General features: G+C 42.6%; 1 protein-coding gene across 10 annotated transcripts in view; it reads left to right on the forward strand.

Annotated features, from left to right (window-relative positions):
- The window catches only part of LOC110504375 (actin filament-associated protein 1-like 1), a 63,912-nt gene extending 48,931 nt beyond the window's left edge, over positions 1-14,981 (forward strand). For all 10 annotated transcript variants that reach the window (XM_036970110.2, XM_090220163.1, XM_090220159.1 and 7 more), the window contains 6 exons: positions 123-195; positions 4,073-4,169; positions 5,616-5,783; positions 13,060-13,235; positions 13,557-13,670; positions 13,909-14,981. In XM_036970110.2, coding sequence (XP_036826005.2) covers positions 123-195; positions 4,073-4,169; positions 5,616-5,783; positions 13,060-13,235; positions 13,557-13,670; positions 13,909-13,935 — 655 coding nt within the window. In that variant the 3' untranslated portion in view covers positions 13,936-14,981. The remainder of the gene's footprint in view (positions 1-122; positions 196-4,072; positions 4,170-5,615; positions 5,784-13,059; positions 13,236-13,556; positions 13,671-13,908) is intronic.
- The last annotated feature ends 1,700 nt before the right edge of the window (positions 14,982-16,681 follow it).

Here is a 16,681-nt window from a genome sequence, read left to right on the forward strand (position 1 = left end):
GACAGAGAGAGAGAGAAAGAGAGAGAGGAATGGAGAGATGACGTGTTTGTCAAATGTTTGAGACTCTCACAATCACATTTTGCAATCTCACACTTTTCTCTCTCTCCCTCTCTCTCTCTCAGGTGGGCCACATCTTCCAGTAGCACTTCTACTGACTCCAGGACGTACGACGAGGTTCCCTATGAGGGAGAGCAGGTGGGAACACACACATGGATGGACTGTACAAGGATTATTCTCAGACAGTAGGGTTGGTAACAGGCTGATTGGTCTTGGTGGGGTGGTGCAGCTGTTGGGACAGTCACTGTCTGGTCCGAATATGAAACTTCTGATCATTCACCCAAACACATCACACTCTGTTACATGCTTTTCAATCGGTGACCTTTGTAGCGAGAGAGAGAAAGAGAGCGAGAGATAGAGGAGAGAGGGAGAGAAAAAGAAAGAGAGAGATAAATACAGACATTGTCATCCTACAAGAAACCTGGTATAGAGGAGATTGACCCACTGGTTGCCCTCTAGGTTACAGAGAGCTGGTAGTCCCATCCACCAAACTACCAGGTGTGAAACAGGGAAGGGACTCAGGGGGTATGTTAATTTGGTATAGAGCAGACCTAACTCACTCTATTAAATTCATCAAAACAGGAACATTTTACATTTGGCTAGACATTCAAAAGGAAATGATCTTAACAGAGACAGATGTCCTCCTGTGTGCTACCCCCCCCCCCCCCCCCCCCCCCCCCCCCCCCCACACTAGAATCCCCATACTTTAATGAAGACAGCTTCTCCATCCCGGAGGGAGAAATCAATCATTTCCAGGCCCAGGGTCATGTACTAGTCTGTGGTGACCTAAATACCAGAACCGGACAAGAACCTGACACCCTCAGCACACAGGGGGACAAACACCTACCTGAGGTGACAGCTTTCTTTCCCCCATATGCCCCCCAAGCACAACTATAACAACATAACCAACAAAACGGGTCACAACTCATGTTGCACGCTGGGTATGTACTTAGTCAATGGTAGACCTCGATGGGACTCCTATGGTAGATACAGCTATAGCTCATCTCTTGGCAGTAGTACTGTAGACTACTTTATCACTGACCTCAACCCAGACTCCTATGGTAGATACAGCTATAGCTCATCTCTTGGCAGTAGTACTGTAGACTACTTTATCACTGACCTCAACCCAGACTGCTATGGTAGGTACACCTATAGCTCATCTCTTGGCAGTAGTACTGTAGACTACTTTATCACTGACCTCAACCCAGACTCCTATGGTAGATACAGCTATAGCTCATCTCTTGGCAGTAGTACTGTAGACTACTTTATCACTGACCTCAACCCAGACTCCTATGGTAGGTACACCTATAGCTCATCTCTTGGCAGTAGTACTGTAGACTACTTTATCACTGACCTCAACCCAGAGTCTCTCAGAGCCTTCACAGTCTGCCCACTGACACCCCTATCAGATGGAAAGAAATACATGATCAAATACAAATCTTAGAATCAACTATTAAAGACTACCAGAACCCACTGGATTCTCCAATTGCCTTGAATGAACTACGGAACAAAATACACACCCTCCAACCCAAAAAAGCCTGTGGTGTTGATGGTGTCCTCAATGAAATAATCAAATATGCAGACCACAAATTCCAATTGGCTATACTAAAACTCTTTAACATCATCCTTAGCTCTGGCATCTTCCCCAATATTTGGAACCAAGAACTGATCACCTCAATCCACAAAAGTGGAGACAAATTTGACCCCAATAACTACAGTGGGATATGTGTCAACAGCAAACATGTTAAAATCCTCTGCATTATCACTAACAGCAGACTCGTACATTTCCTCAGTGAAAACAATATACTGAGCAAATGACAAATTAGCTTCTTACCAAATTATCGTAAGACAGACCACGTATTCCCCCTACACACCCTAATTGACAAACAAATAAACAAAACAAAGGCAAAGTCTTCTCATGCTTTGTTGATTTCAAAAAAGCTTTTAACTCAATTTGGCATGAGGGTCTGCTATACAAATTGCTGGAAAGTGGTGTTGGGGAAAAAACATACAACATTATAAAATGTGTGTACACAAACAACAAGCGTGCGGTTAAAAATGTTTTTAAAAAACACACACATTTCTTTCCAAAGGGCCGGGGGGTGAGACAGGGATGCAGCTTAAGCCCCACCCTCTTCAACATATATCAACGAATTGGCGAGGGCACTAGAACAGTCTGCAGCACCGGGCCTCACCCTACTAGAATCTGAAGTCAAATGTCTACTGTTTGCTGATGATCTGGTGCTTCTGTCACCAACCAAGGAGGGCTTACAGCAGCACCTAGATATTCTGCACAGATTCTGTCAGACCTGGGCCCTGACAGTAATTCTCAGTAAGACCAAAATAATGGTGTTCCAAAAAAAGATCCAGTTCCCAGGATCACAAATACAAATTCCATCTAGATACCGTTGCCCTAGAACACACAAAAAACTATACATACCTCTGCCTAAACATCAGCTCCACAGCTAACTTCCACAAAGCTGTGAACGATCTGAGAGACAAGGCAAGAAGGGCCTACTATGCCATCAAAAGGAACATAAATGCAACATACCAATTAGGATCTGGCTAAAAATACTTGAATCAGTCATAGAGCCCATTGCCCTTTATGGTTGTGAGGTCTGGGGTCTACTCACTAACCAAGAATTCACAAAATGGGACAAACACCAAATTGAGACTCTGCATGCAGAATTCTGCAAAAAATATCCCCCGTGTACAACGTTAAACATAAAAAAATGGATGCAAAGCAGAATTAGGCCGAAACACGCTAATTATCCAAATCCAGAAAAGAGCTGTTAAATTCTACAACCACCTAAATGGAAACGATTCCCAAACCTTCCATAACAAAGCCATCACCTACAGAGAGATGAACCTGGAGAAGAGTCCCCTAAGCAAGCTGCTCCTGGGGCTCTGTTCACAAACACAAACACACCCCACAGATCCCAAGGACAGCAACACAGTTAGACACAGTTAAAAGATAAATACTTGACAAGTTGGAAATAATTCACCAAAAAACAGAGCAAGCTAGAATGCTATTTGGCCCTAAACAGAGAGTACACAGTGGCAGAATACCTAACTATGACTGACCCAAACTTAACAAAAGCGTTGACTATTTACAGACTCAGTGAGCATAACCTTGCTATTGAGAAAGGCTGCCGTAGGCAGACATGGCTCTCAAGAGAAGACAGGCTATGTGCACACTGCCCACAAAATGAGGTGGAAACTGAGCTACACTTCCTAACCTCCTGCCAAATGTATGACCATATTATAGAGACATATTTCCCTCAGATTACACAAATCTACAAAAAATTTGAAAACAAAATCCAATTTTAATAAACTCCCATATCTACTGGGTGAAATACCACAGTGTGCCATCACAGCAGCAAGATTTGTGACCGGTTGCCACAAGAAAAGGGCAACCAGTGAAGAACAAACACCATTATAAATACAACCCATATTTATGTTTATTTATTTTCCCTTTTGTACTTTAACTATTTGTACATTGTTACAACACTGTATATGTACATAATAAGACATTTGAAATGTCTTTATTCTTTTGGATCTTCTGTGAGTGTAATGTTTACTGTTCATTTTTGATTGTTTATTTCACTTTTGTTTATTATCTACTTCACTTGATTTGGCAATGTATGTTTCCCATGCCAATAAAGACATTACATTGAATTGAATTGATAAATATGGGGGAAAGAAATGGGGGTGAGTTAGGAGCAGAGAGCGAGAAACAGAGACAAAGGTAGAGAAAGTGTGTGTCTGCGTTTGAGAGAGAGCTTGCTGTGCTCTCTACTACACACACACAGCACAGCCTTGTCTTACATAACAGACCAGGGTTGAACCCCTGTCTCCTGCACACCACCAGACTGTGCTATCCCACTGAGCTAAAGCCTAGGCCTTTTACTGATTTTATTTGTTGTGATGTCTCTAACCATGGTCCTCCTTTCTCTTCCCTTCATCCTCTCCTCTTCTTCATCTTGTTCTCCTCCCCCATCCCTCTTTTCTACAGCCTGGCGAGGATGGGGGACCGAAGCAGAGGTCCAGTTTCACCAGTAGTGACTCCGGTAGGACCAAACCTGGTCTGGCCCTGAAACGCACGGGCTCCAGTAAGACACACACACACACACACACACACACACACACACACACACACACACACACACACACACACACACACACACACACACACACACACACACACACACACACACACACACACACACACACACATATCCCACTGGGCCCAGACATAATTTCAACTTCTAGTTGGTATTTACATGGTTGTTATCTGACTTGAATTCAATGTGAAATCAACAAAAAATGTCACCAAGTTATTGGATTTAATATTACTAGAAAAATGGATTAAATTCCCTCACGTTGTTGATGACTTTCTGCAAATCCAATCAGTTTTACACAGAATGTCTTCACATTGTCATTCAATGTTGAAATGAGGCCCAGTGGGAAACCTCCTTTCCTTCACTGTCTTTTACTTCAAAGCCTCCTGCTGTCTGTCTATCTGGAGAACAGATGAGAGGAGAGAATGGAACCTGAGACTTCTGAGACAGCCTCATTAGCTTCGCTGCTGACCTCTCTGTGTCTCGCTCGCTCTCTCTCTTTCTGCCTCTCTATCTCTCTCTCTTTCTCCCTCTGCCTCGCTCTCTCTCTCTCTGCCTCTCTCTCTCTCTCTGCGCCTGTCTGTCTCTCAATTCAAATCAAGGGACTTTATTGGCATGGGAAACATTTGTTAACATTGCCAAAGCAAGTGAAGTAGATAATATACAGAAGTGAAATAAACAATAAAAATGAACAGTAAACATTACACTCACAGAAGTTCCAAAAGAATAAAGACATTGCAAATGTCATATTATGTATAGTGTTGAAATTATGTGCAAATGGTTAAAGTACAAAAGGGAAAATAAATAAACATAAATATAGGTTGTATTTACAATGGTGTTTGTTCTTCACTGGTTGCCCTTTTCTTGTGGCAACAGGTCACAAATCTTGCTGTTGTGATGGCACACTGTGCTATTTCACCCAGTAGCTATGGAAGTTTATCAAAATCGGGTTTGTTTTCGAATTCTGTGTAATCTGAGGAAAATATGTGTTCTAATATGGTCATACATTGGGCAGGAGGTTAGGAAGTGTTAGGAAGTTTCCACCTCATTTTGTGGGCAGTGAGCACATAGCTTGTCTTGTCTTGAGAACCAGGTCTGCCTACAGTGGCCTTTCTCAATAGCAAGGCTATGCTCACTGAGTCTGTAAATAGTCAAAGCTTTCCTTCAGTTTGGGTCAGTCACAGTGGTCTCTCTCCTACTCTTTATGTGTGAGAGGTAGAGGAAGAGTTACTCACGAAGAGAGAGGTAGAGGAAGAGTTACTCACGAAGAGGGAGGGAGGGAGAGAGAGAGACAGAGAGAGAGAGAGGGAGAGAGAGAGCGAGAGAGAGAGGAAAGAGGAATGAGGTTATGTCTTCTTCCCATAACCTCTCCAGGTCTGACCTCTGACCTTTCACATTTCACCCTCTATGACCCCCCCCCCCCCCCCCCCCCCCCAGACACCAATCAGTATGGCCTCTATGGAAAAACACGAGCAGAGGAGGACGCTAAACTATTCCTGAGAGAGAAAGAACACCTGGAGAGAGAGAGGGATGGGATACGGACCACTCTGCTGACACTGAGACAAGAGAGGAGAGAGGTGAAGGAGAGATTTAAGACTGCTACAGGTAAGAGGGAAAGAGCACACACATACACACACATACACAAACATACTGACACATAAACACACATACACACAAACCCTTTGGAAACAAAACACGTTTTATAAGGAGGATGGGATCCACCCAAATCATTTTGGTTCCTGGATCATTTCACAGCATTATAAGGCTGCGTTGAGACAATGACTTATCAATGACCCAAGCCCAGCTCAGACAATCCCTACCATTGTGTCGCTGAGTTGTCATAATTCTTCAGCAAATATACATTATCCCAGGGGGATTGGCAGACACAATGTAAGTAACCTAATGTATGTCTCTCTAACTGCGCTGAATGCCTCAGTTGTTACTACAGATATTGTATGCAGTAATCATGTACCTATGAACCAGTCATACTATGTCCACTGTGTGCAGCTCACCCTGCACTATCAGCTCAAACATAAATAACATGAGCATGTCTACTTCTGCTAAGCTTCCCAGTTAAGCAATGAAAACAATCAAGCATCTCAGAAAAGTGCTAAAAATTGCCCACGCTAACATATGTAGCCTAAGAAACTAGGTTAATGAAATCAATACATATCTTTTAACAGATGATATTCATATTCTGACTATCTCTGAAACTCACTTAGATAATACTTTTGATGATACAGTGGTAGCAATACATGGTTATAATACAGAAAAGCCAATGGTGGAGGTGTTGCTCTTTATATTCAGAACCACATTCCCGTAAAGCTTAGAGAGGATCTAATCTTAAATACTGTTGAAGTAATATGGCTACATGTCCATTCTTGTGGGAAACTGCTATAGACCACCAAGTGCCAAGAGTCAGTATCTGGATAATATGTGTGAGCTACTTGTTAATGTACGTGATCTCAACAGAGAAGTATACTTTCTGGGGGATTTAAATATTGACTGGCTTCCATCAAGCTCCCCACTCAATAGTTTCTGGTCTGTGCTGTGAAATGAGGAGCAACCAGATGGTGCTCTTGACACATTAATACAGTTGCTTATTTCAGTTTCTAATAAGCATGCAGACATTACAAAAATTACTTTAAAAATAGTTAAATCCCTCTAGATTGATGAGGAATTGAACAACTGTATGGTTGAGAGGGATGAGGTATAAGGGCACAAGGCGAGACCCAAATGCAGACACAGGAGGCAGATGGTTGAGCTCCGATATTTATTATCATAAAATGGGTAGGCAAAAGGCAGGTCGAGGTCAGGACAGGCAGGAGTTCAGTCATCAGGTCCGAGTCCAAACAGTACAAGGGGATAGGCAGGCTCGAGGTCAGGACAGGCAGGAGTTCAGTCATCAGGTCAGAGTCCAAACAGTACAAGGGGAAAGGCAGGCTCGAGGTCAGGACAGGCAGGAGTTCAGTCATCAGGTCCGAGTCCAAACAGTACAAAGGGATAGGCAGGCTTGTGGTCAGAACAGGCAGAGGGTTCAAGCAGGCAGGTTCGTAGTCAGGACAGGCAAGGGTCAAAACCAGGAGGGGTAGGAATAAACATAAATAGACTGGGAAAAATAGGAGCTAGGAAAAACGTTGTTTGACTTGGCAAAACAAGACCAACTGGCACAGAGAGACAGGAAACAAGGGGATAAATACACCGGGGATAATAAGCGACACCTGGAGGGGGGTGGAGACAAGCACAAGGACAGATGAAACAGATCGGGGTGTGGCATGAGGCAAAAGCAATGGCAAATAAGTCTGGCTGCACAACCGATTGGTAAATGTACTGCAAATTGAGAAATCATGAGACTAAACTGAATAAAAATAAGAAGAAACTATATTATGAAACAAAGATAAATTATATAAAGAATGATAATAAAAAAGCCTTGGAGCACCTTAAATTACATTTTGGGCAACAAGACAAACTCAGCTCCGTCATTCATTGAATCAGATGGCTCATTTATCCCAAAACCCACTGATATTGCCAATTACTTTCATGATTTTTTCATTGGCAAGATTAGCAAATTTATACATGACATGCCAGAAACAAACGCTGACACTACACATCCAGGTATAACTAATCAAATTAGGAAAGACAAGCATTGTCATTTTTTATTCCATAAAGTGAGTGTGGAAGAGGTAAAAAAAAAAGATTGTTGTCTATCAACAATTACATTATTTCGCCACCATGGCCTATTTATTTCCTTAACATACCTCATTTGCACTCACTGTATATAGACTTTTTGTTTTCTTTTGTTCTACTGTATTATTGACTGTATGTTTTGTTTATTCCATGTGTAACTCTGTGTTGTTGTATGTGTCGAATTGCTACGCTTTATCTTGGCCATGTCGCAATTGCAAATGAGAACTTGTTCTCAACTAGTCTACCTGGTTAAATAAAGGTGAAATAAAATAAATAAAAAACAAGCCACTGGGGTCTGACAACTTGGATGTAAAATTACTGAGGATAATAGTGGACGATATTGCCACTCTTATTTGCCATATCTTCAATCTAAGCCTACTAGAAAGTGGGTGCCCTCAGGCCAGGAGGGAAGCAAAAGTCCTTCCGCTACCCAAGAATAGTAAAGCCCCCTTTATTGTCTCAAATAGCCTGTTACCAACCCTTTTGTAAAAAAATGTGTTTGAGCAGATACAAAGCTATTTTACTGTGGGGACGCTAATAGGAAATGACATTCAACAAGCACAGCACTTACACAAATGACTGATGATTGGCTGAGAGAAATTGAAGATAAAAAGATTTTGGGAGCTGTTTTGCTAGTCTTCAGTGCAGCTTTTGACATTATTGATCATAGTCTGCTGGCTTTACACCCCCTGCTATATTGTGGATAAAGAATTACCTGTCTACACCCTCTACACAGAGGGTGTTCTTTAATGGAAGCCTCTCCAACATATCCCAGGTAGAATCAGGAATTCCCCAGGGCAGCTGTCTAGGCCACTTACTTTTTTCCAAATTTACTAATGACAAGCCAGTAGCTTTGAGTAAAACCAGTGTGTGTATGCGGATGACTCATCACTATACACGTCAGCTACTACAGCAAGTAAAATCACTGCAACACTTAAAAAGTGCTGCAGTTAGTCCTAAATATTTCAAAAACAAAATGCATTGTATTTTTTAAACCTTTATTTAACTAGACATCGGTTAAGAACAAATTCTTATTAACATTGACGGCCTAGGAACAGTGGGTTAACTACCTTGTTCAGGGGCAGAATGACAGACTTTTACCGTGTCAGCTCGGGGATTCCATCGAGCAACCTTTTGGTTACTGGCCCAATGCTCTAACCACTAGGCTGGAGTGGGTCTAGGGTGTTAGGTAGGGTGGAGGTGATATGATCCTTGACTAGTCTCTCAAAGCACTTCATGATGACGGAATTGAGTGCTACGGGGGCGATAGTTGTTTAGCTCAGTTACCTTAGCTTTCTTTGGAACAGGAACAATGGTGGCTCTCTTGAAGCATGTGGGAACAGCAGACTGGGATAGGGATTGATTGAATATATCTGTAAACACACCAGCAAGTTGGTCTGCGCATGCTCTGAGGAGGCGGCAAAGGATGCCGTCTGGGCCGGCAGCCTTGCGAAGGTTAACACGTTTAAATGTTTTACTCACGTTGGCTGCGGTGAAGGAGAGTCAGCAGATTTTGGTAGCGGGCCGTGTCGGTGGCACTGTATAGTCCTCAAAGCGAGCGACACCATAGTACCTTCCAAACTCATCATTAAGCTCAAGACCCTGGGTCTCGACCCCGCCCTGTGCAACTGGGTCCTGGACTTTCTGACGGGCCGCCCCCAAGTGGTGAGGGTAGGAAACGACATCTCCATCCTCAACACTGGGGCCCCACAAGGGTGCGTTCTCAGCCCTCTCCTGTACTCCCTGTTCACCCATGACTACATGGCCATGCACGCCTCCAACTCAATCATCACGTTTGCAGACGACACTACAGTGGTAGGCTTGATTACCAACAACGACGAGACGGCCTACAGGGAGGAGGTGAGGGCCCTCGGAAACAGCAGAGGGAGCACCCTTATCCACATCGATGGGACAGTAGTGGAAAAGTTGGAAGGTTTTAAGTTCCTCGGCGTACACATCACGGACAAACTGAAATTGTCCACCCACACGGGCAGCGTAGTGAAGAAGGCGCAACATCGCCTCTTCAACCTCAGGAGGCTGAAGAAATTTGGCTTGTCACCAAAAAAACACAAACTTTTACAGATGCACAATCGAGTGCATCCTGTCGGGCTGTATCACCGCCTGGTACGGCAACTGCTCCGCCCACAACCGTAGGGCGGAGGGTAGTGAGGTCTGCACAACGCATCACCGGGGCCAAACTACCTGCCCTCGAAGACACCTACACTACCCGATGTCACAGAAAGGCCAAAAAGATCATCAAGGACAACAACCACCCGAGCCACTGCCTGTTCACCCCGCTCTCATCCAGAAAGCGAGGTCAGTACAGGTGCATCAAAGCTGGGACCGAGAGACTGAAAAACAGCTTCTATCTCAAGGCCATCAGACTGTTTAACAGCCATCACTAACATTGAGTGGCTGCTGCCAACATACTGACTCAAATCTCTAGCCACTTTAATAATAAAACATTGGATGTAATAAATGTATCACTAGTCACTTTAAACTATGCCACTTTATATAATGTTTGCATACCCTACATTACACTTCTCATATGTATATACTGCACTCTATACCATCTACTGCATCTTGTCTATGCCGTTCGGCCATCGCTCATCCATATATTTATATGTACATATTCTTATTCATTCCTTTACACTTGTGTGTATAAGGTAGTAGTTGTGAAATTGTTAGATTACTTGTTAGATATTACTGCATGGTCGGAACTAGAAGCACAAGCATTTCGCTACACTCGCATTAACATCTGCTTACCATGTGTATGTGACCAATAACATTTGATTTGATTTGATTTACCTGCCGCCCAAATTTGAATTTGGGACAAATCATTCACTAAACCCTAAATCTCAGCTAAATCTTGTATTGAATAATATGGAATTTAAGCAAATTGAGGTTACTAAACTGCTCGGAGTAACCCTGGATTGTAAACTGTCATGGTCAAAACATGTTGATAGTGCAATAGCTAAGATGGTGAAAAGTCTGTCCATAATAAAGCACTGCTCTGCCTTTGTCACACCTGGACTACTGTTCAGTTGTGTGGTCAGGTGCCGCAGAGGGACCTCTGAACATTTTAATTGGCTATAAGAGCACGGCTGGCCCTTAAATGAACAGTTGAAGTCGGAAGTTTACATACATCTTAGCCAAATACATTTCAACTCAGTTTTTCACAATTACTGACATTTAGTCATAGTAAAAGTTCCCTGCCTTAGGTTAGTTAGGATCACCACTTTATTTTAAGAATGTGAAATGTCAGAATAATAGTGGAGAGAATGATTTATTTCAGCATTTATTTATTTCATCACATTTCAGTGGGTCAGATGTTTACATACACTCAATTAGTATTTGGTAACATTGCCTTTAAATTGTTTAACTTGGGTCAAATGTTTTGGGTAGCCTTCCACAAGCTTTCCATAATAAGTTGGGTGAATTTTGGCCCATTCCTCCTGACAAAGCTGGTGTAACTGAGTCACACGCTTTTTCAATTCTGCCCACAAATTTTCTTTAGAATTGAGCTCAGGGCTTTGTGATGCCCATGTCCAATACCTTGACTTTGTTGTCCTTAAGCCATTTTGCCACAACTTTGGATGTATGCTTGGGGTCCATTTGGGTCCATTGTCCATTTGGAAGACCCATTTGCGACCAAGCTCTATCTTCCTGACTGATGTCTTGAGATGTTGCTTCAATGTATGCACATCATTTGCCTTCCTCATGATGCCATTTTTGCTGTTGTTCTGGGATTGATTTGCACTTTTCACACAAAAAAAAATCTCTAGGAGACAGAACATGTCTCCTTGTTGAGCGGTATGACGGCTGCGTGGTGTTTATACTTGGTGTTTATACTTGCGTACTATTGTTTGTACAAATGAATGTGGTACCTTCAGGGGTTTGAAAATTGCTCCCAAGGATGAACCAGACTTGACTTAGTATTGGCTGATTTCTTTTGGTTTTCCCATGATGTCAATTAAAGAGACACTGAGTTTGAAGGTAGGCTTTGAAATACATCCACAGGTACACCTCCAATTGACTCAAATTATGTCAATTAGCCTATCAGAAGCTTCTAAAGCAATGACATAATTTTCTGGAATTTTCCAAGCTGTTTAAAGGCACTGTCAACTTAGTGTATGTAAACTTCTGACCCACTGGAATTGAGATATAGTGGATTATAAGTGAAATAATATGTCTGTAAACAGTTGTTGGAAACATTTCTTGTCGTGCACAAAGTACATGTCCTAACCGACTTGCCAAAACTATAGTTTGTTAACAAGAAATTTGTGGAGTGGTTGAAAAACGATTTTGATTGACTCCAAGTGTATGTACATTTCCAACTGTACATGGAGAGCTAACATTAATAATATGCATGTAAATCTCTCATGGCTCAAAGTGGGAGAGAGATTGACTTCATCACTACTCGTTTTTGTAAGAGGTGTTGACATGCTAAATGCACCTAGCTGTCTGTTTAAACTACTAGCACACAGCTCAGACATGCATATCCCACAAGACATGTCTACACAGTCCCCAAGTCCAGAACAGACTACAGGAGGTGCACATGGAAGTCTATTCCACATCAGGTAACTGATGCAAGCAGTAGTCAGATTACACATTATGGAACACCGGGGACTGTGAAGACACACACACAGACACATATGTAATATTGTTGATATCAAACATTTTGTATTGTTGATATGTAATATGATGTACTGTTTTATATGATGCACTGTTTTATATGATGTACTGTTTTATATGTAATGTAAGTGCCTTTTTTTAACGAGGCAAGTCATTTAAGAACAAATTCTTATTTACAATGACGGCCTAGAAACAGTGGGTTAACTGCCTGTTCAGGGGCAGAACGACAGATTTGTACCTTATTATCTCAGGGATTCGATCTTGCAACCTTTCGGTTACTAGTCCAACACTCTAACCACTAGGCTACCCTGTCACCCCTTAATATGTTTAGACCCAGGAAGAGTAGCTGCTGCCTTGGCAACAGCTACTGGTGATCCCTGATAAATACAACAACACACAAAACAGATATGCACAAAACTCTTTAATACAATCTCAGTAGGCTACAGCACTTAATGCACCCACAAAATACAAAAAAGATCACCAGCAACGTACTAGCACTGCCTACTGGCAGAACTATACAGGGGCTCCCTAATCAATTTCCTCTGTGTTCCTGGATCAGAGGAGCAGAAGGGCTCCTTGAGTGAGCGTGTGTCCCAGCTAGAGGAGACGTGCCGGGAGAAGGAGAGTGAGAGGGTGGACCTGGAGCTCCGGCTCACCCAGGTTAAAGACAACCTGAAGAAGAGCCTAGCAGGAGGGGCTCTGGGGGCACCTGGGGAGAGCAAACCCTCCAGCAAGGTACAACACACACATACAGTATATATCTGCAGACACACACATAGACCCACCAGCAAATGTATATTTTTTTAACTAAACATGTCGGTTAAGAAAAAATTATTATATACAATGACAGCTTACACAGGTCAAACCCAGACAACACTGGCCAATTGTGCACCTCACTATGGACTTCCAATCACAGCTGGTTGTGATACAACCTAGATTTGAACCGGGGTGCCTTTAGTGATGCCTCTAGCACTGAGATGCAGTGCCTCAGAGCACTGCGTCACTCAAGAGTGATCACTGATTCTAATGATTTGAATGTGTGTGTGTGTGTCTCAGGTGTCTGGCAGGCCCTACTACTCTGAGTCTATACCAGTCAGCTGTGTCTCTGCGGCCCGTGTGAAACATCCTGTCTACTCAACATCTAAAAGAACAGTCATGCAGAAAGCCAAGGTAAGGACGAAAGACACGCACACACACACACACAGTTTATCTGTGTCCCAAATTGTGCACCTTAGAGGGACGCAGCTCCACAGTCTGTCACTGTGAGCCAGTTCCATCACCAGGGTCTAATGGTGTCCCAGCAGTTAGTGTGAGGAGAACTCACAGAAAATACACAGCGTGTGTGTGTGCATGTGTGTGTGTGTGTGTATAACACACAAAAATATTAAACTGTTGATTTTCATTGCAGGAATGGGAGTCAAAGAAATGCACCTAAGGCATAACGATGTTAAGGAAAGATTGGAGATGATTGGAGGAATATCAGAGGGAGGATGTGTCTTTCAGATTGTTGTAGAGATTTGGACGAAATTGAATATTTGAGCCAGTGTACAGAAAGGATATGAAATTATACCTTAATAAATGACAAAGGGACAACGAGAGATTTACGGTGAGAATGTTCAATAGAACTGGAATGGAAGACAATGGAGATGGAAGAAAAACACAGTGATTTACTGTATGTGATGTGCTTTAAAGGGATACTTCCAGATTTTGTAAATTAAGACTTTTCCTAGCTCCATGTCACTGGAACTTCTTCTGTAGACTTCCAGTCAGTGCATTTCAGCTGCAAAAAATGACTCCAGAACCGCCCTTCAACTTTCTTCAAACTACACACAGAGACATACAATTGGTATCCATTTGGCTTAATTGCCAAAATCCGAAACTATCCCTTTAACATTGTTTTCCCCCTTTGCCTTATCACCTCTATCTGTACAGACAGAAGCAACACCTCTATCTGTACAGACAGAAGCATCACCTCTATCTGTACAGACAGAAGCATCACCTCTATTTGTACAGACAGAAGCATCACCTCTATCTGTACAGACAGAAGCATCACCTCTATCTGTACAGACAGAAGCATCACCTCTATCTGTACAGACAGAAGCATCACCTCTATCTGTACAGACAGAAGCATCACCTCTATCTGTACAGACAGAAGCATCACCTATATCTGTACAGACAGAACCATCACCTCTATCTTTACAGACAGAAACATCACCTCTATCTGTACAGACAGAAGTATCACCTCTATCTGTACAGACAGAAGCATCACCTCTATCTGTACAGACAGAAACATCACCTCTATCTGTACAGACAGAAACATCACCTCTATCTGTACAGACAGAAGCCATACCTACTGTTTTGTCTATAGGATGATTTTTACACTGCACAATGTTCATTTTACCCTCAAATTGAGATGTACTTTATAAACAGTATGATGACAAATACAATTGTGATAATAATAAATATTATCTGAACGATGTACACTAGGTGTCAATACTTATCTACAGGAATTCACACCGCAGTACCTACAGTGCCTTTGGAAAGTATTCAGACTCCTGGACTTTTTCCACATTTTGTTAGGTTACAGCCTTATGATGACAAAGCAAAAACACATTTTTCGAATTTAAGTACATATTCAGACCCTTTACTCAGTTCTTTGTTGAAGCACTTTTGGCAGCGATTACAGCCACAAGTCTTCTTGGTATGACGCTACAAGCTTGGCACACCTGTATTTGGGGAGTTTCTCGCATTCTTCTCTGCAGATTTTCAGGTCTCTTCAGAGATGCTCGACCACTCCTGCGTTGTCTTGGCTGTGTGCTAAGCTTCGATGTCCTGTTGGAAGGTGAACCTTCAACACAATCTGATGTTCTGAGCGCTCTGGAGCAGGTTTTCATCAAGGATCTCTCTGAACTTTGCTCCATTCATCTTTGCCTCGATCCTGAATAGTCTCCCAGTCCCTGCCGCTGAAAAACATCCCCACAGCATGGTGCTGCCACCACCATGCTTCACCGTCGGGGTGTTGCCAGGTTTCCTCCTGAATGGAAGAAAGTCCCTGCAGCAATGTTCCAACACCTAGTGGAAAGCCTTCCCAGAGGAGTGGAGGCTGTAATAGCAGCAAAGGGGGGACCAACTCCATATTAACGCCCATGATTTTGGAATGAGATGTTCGATGAGCAGGTGTCCACATACTTTTAATCATGTAGTGTACATCAGTGTCAGATGAAGCCTTTGTCTCTGAAGAACAATACTCCCACCATTTGATTCAGAAAGGTATTACACCTACTCTAAGTTAGGCTTACATGCTGACTAGACCGGGTGCATGTTGATTTTGTCCACTCACACCAGACGCCATCAGGACACGCAGGTTGAAATATCAAAACAAACCCCAAACCATCTGTATTAATTTGGGGACAGGTCGAAAAGCGTTGAACATGTATGCCAATTTAGCTGTTATTGTTGTTATTTTACCTGAAATGCATAAGGTCCTCTCCTCTGACATTTAATCCACAGATAAAAGGGTAAATATAGTTTGTTTCTAACAGTCTCTCCTTCTTCAAGGCTGTTTCTTCTTCTTTTGACTTTATATGGCGGTTGGTAACTAACTTTAAGGTGCATTACCACTACCAACTGGACTGGAGTGTGGAGCTCAGTTCATATTTCAATCACCCACATGGATATATGCTCCTAAAAACCAATGAGGAGATGGCACGTGGGTATATGCTCATAAAAACTAATGAGTAGATGGGAGAGTGTGGGTGCAATGATTGAATAACATGTATTTGTACATTTATTTTGCAATGCTCACGCACGCGACCCGAGCAGTGTGGTCAGTATGTCTGGATAGGCCTACTCACTATAGACAAATCACAATGAAATATATGGTCCACTATTTTATTGTTACAAATTCACAAGACAAGCACAAGTACACAAATAAATAAATAATCATAAATAATATACCCATGATAAAAAAATGTACAGATACAAAAAAGCATCCAAAGTTTATGAAGGCCATTGAATGATAGGTTTGATCCAGTGTAGGGCAGGCCAGTGGAGGGCAGTCCAGTGAAGGGCAGTCCAGAGTGAGGCAGTCCAGTGTAGGGCAGGCCAGTGGAGGGCAGGCCAGTGGAGGGTAGTCCAGTGGAGGGCAGTCCAGTGTGAGGCAGGCCAGTGTAGGGCAGGCC

The sequence above is a fragment of the Oncorhynchus mykiss genome, chromosome 25, assembly GCF_057628025.1.
Source record: "Oncorhynchus mykiss isolate SJ-2025 chromosome 25, ASM5762802v1, whole genome shotgun sequence".
Taxonomy (NCBI): domain Eukaryota; kingdom Metazoa; phylum Chordata; class Actinopteri; order Salmoniformes; family Salmonidae; genus Oncorhynchus; species Oncorhynchus mykiss.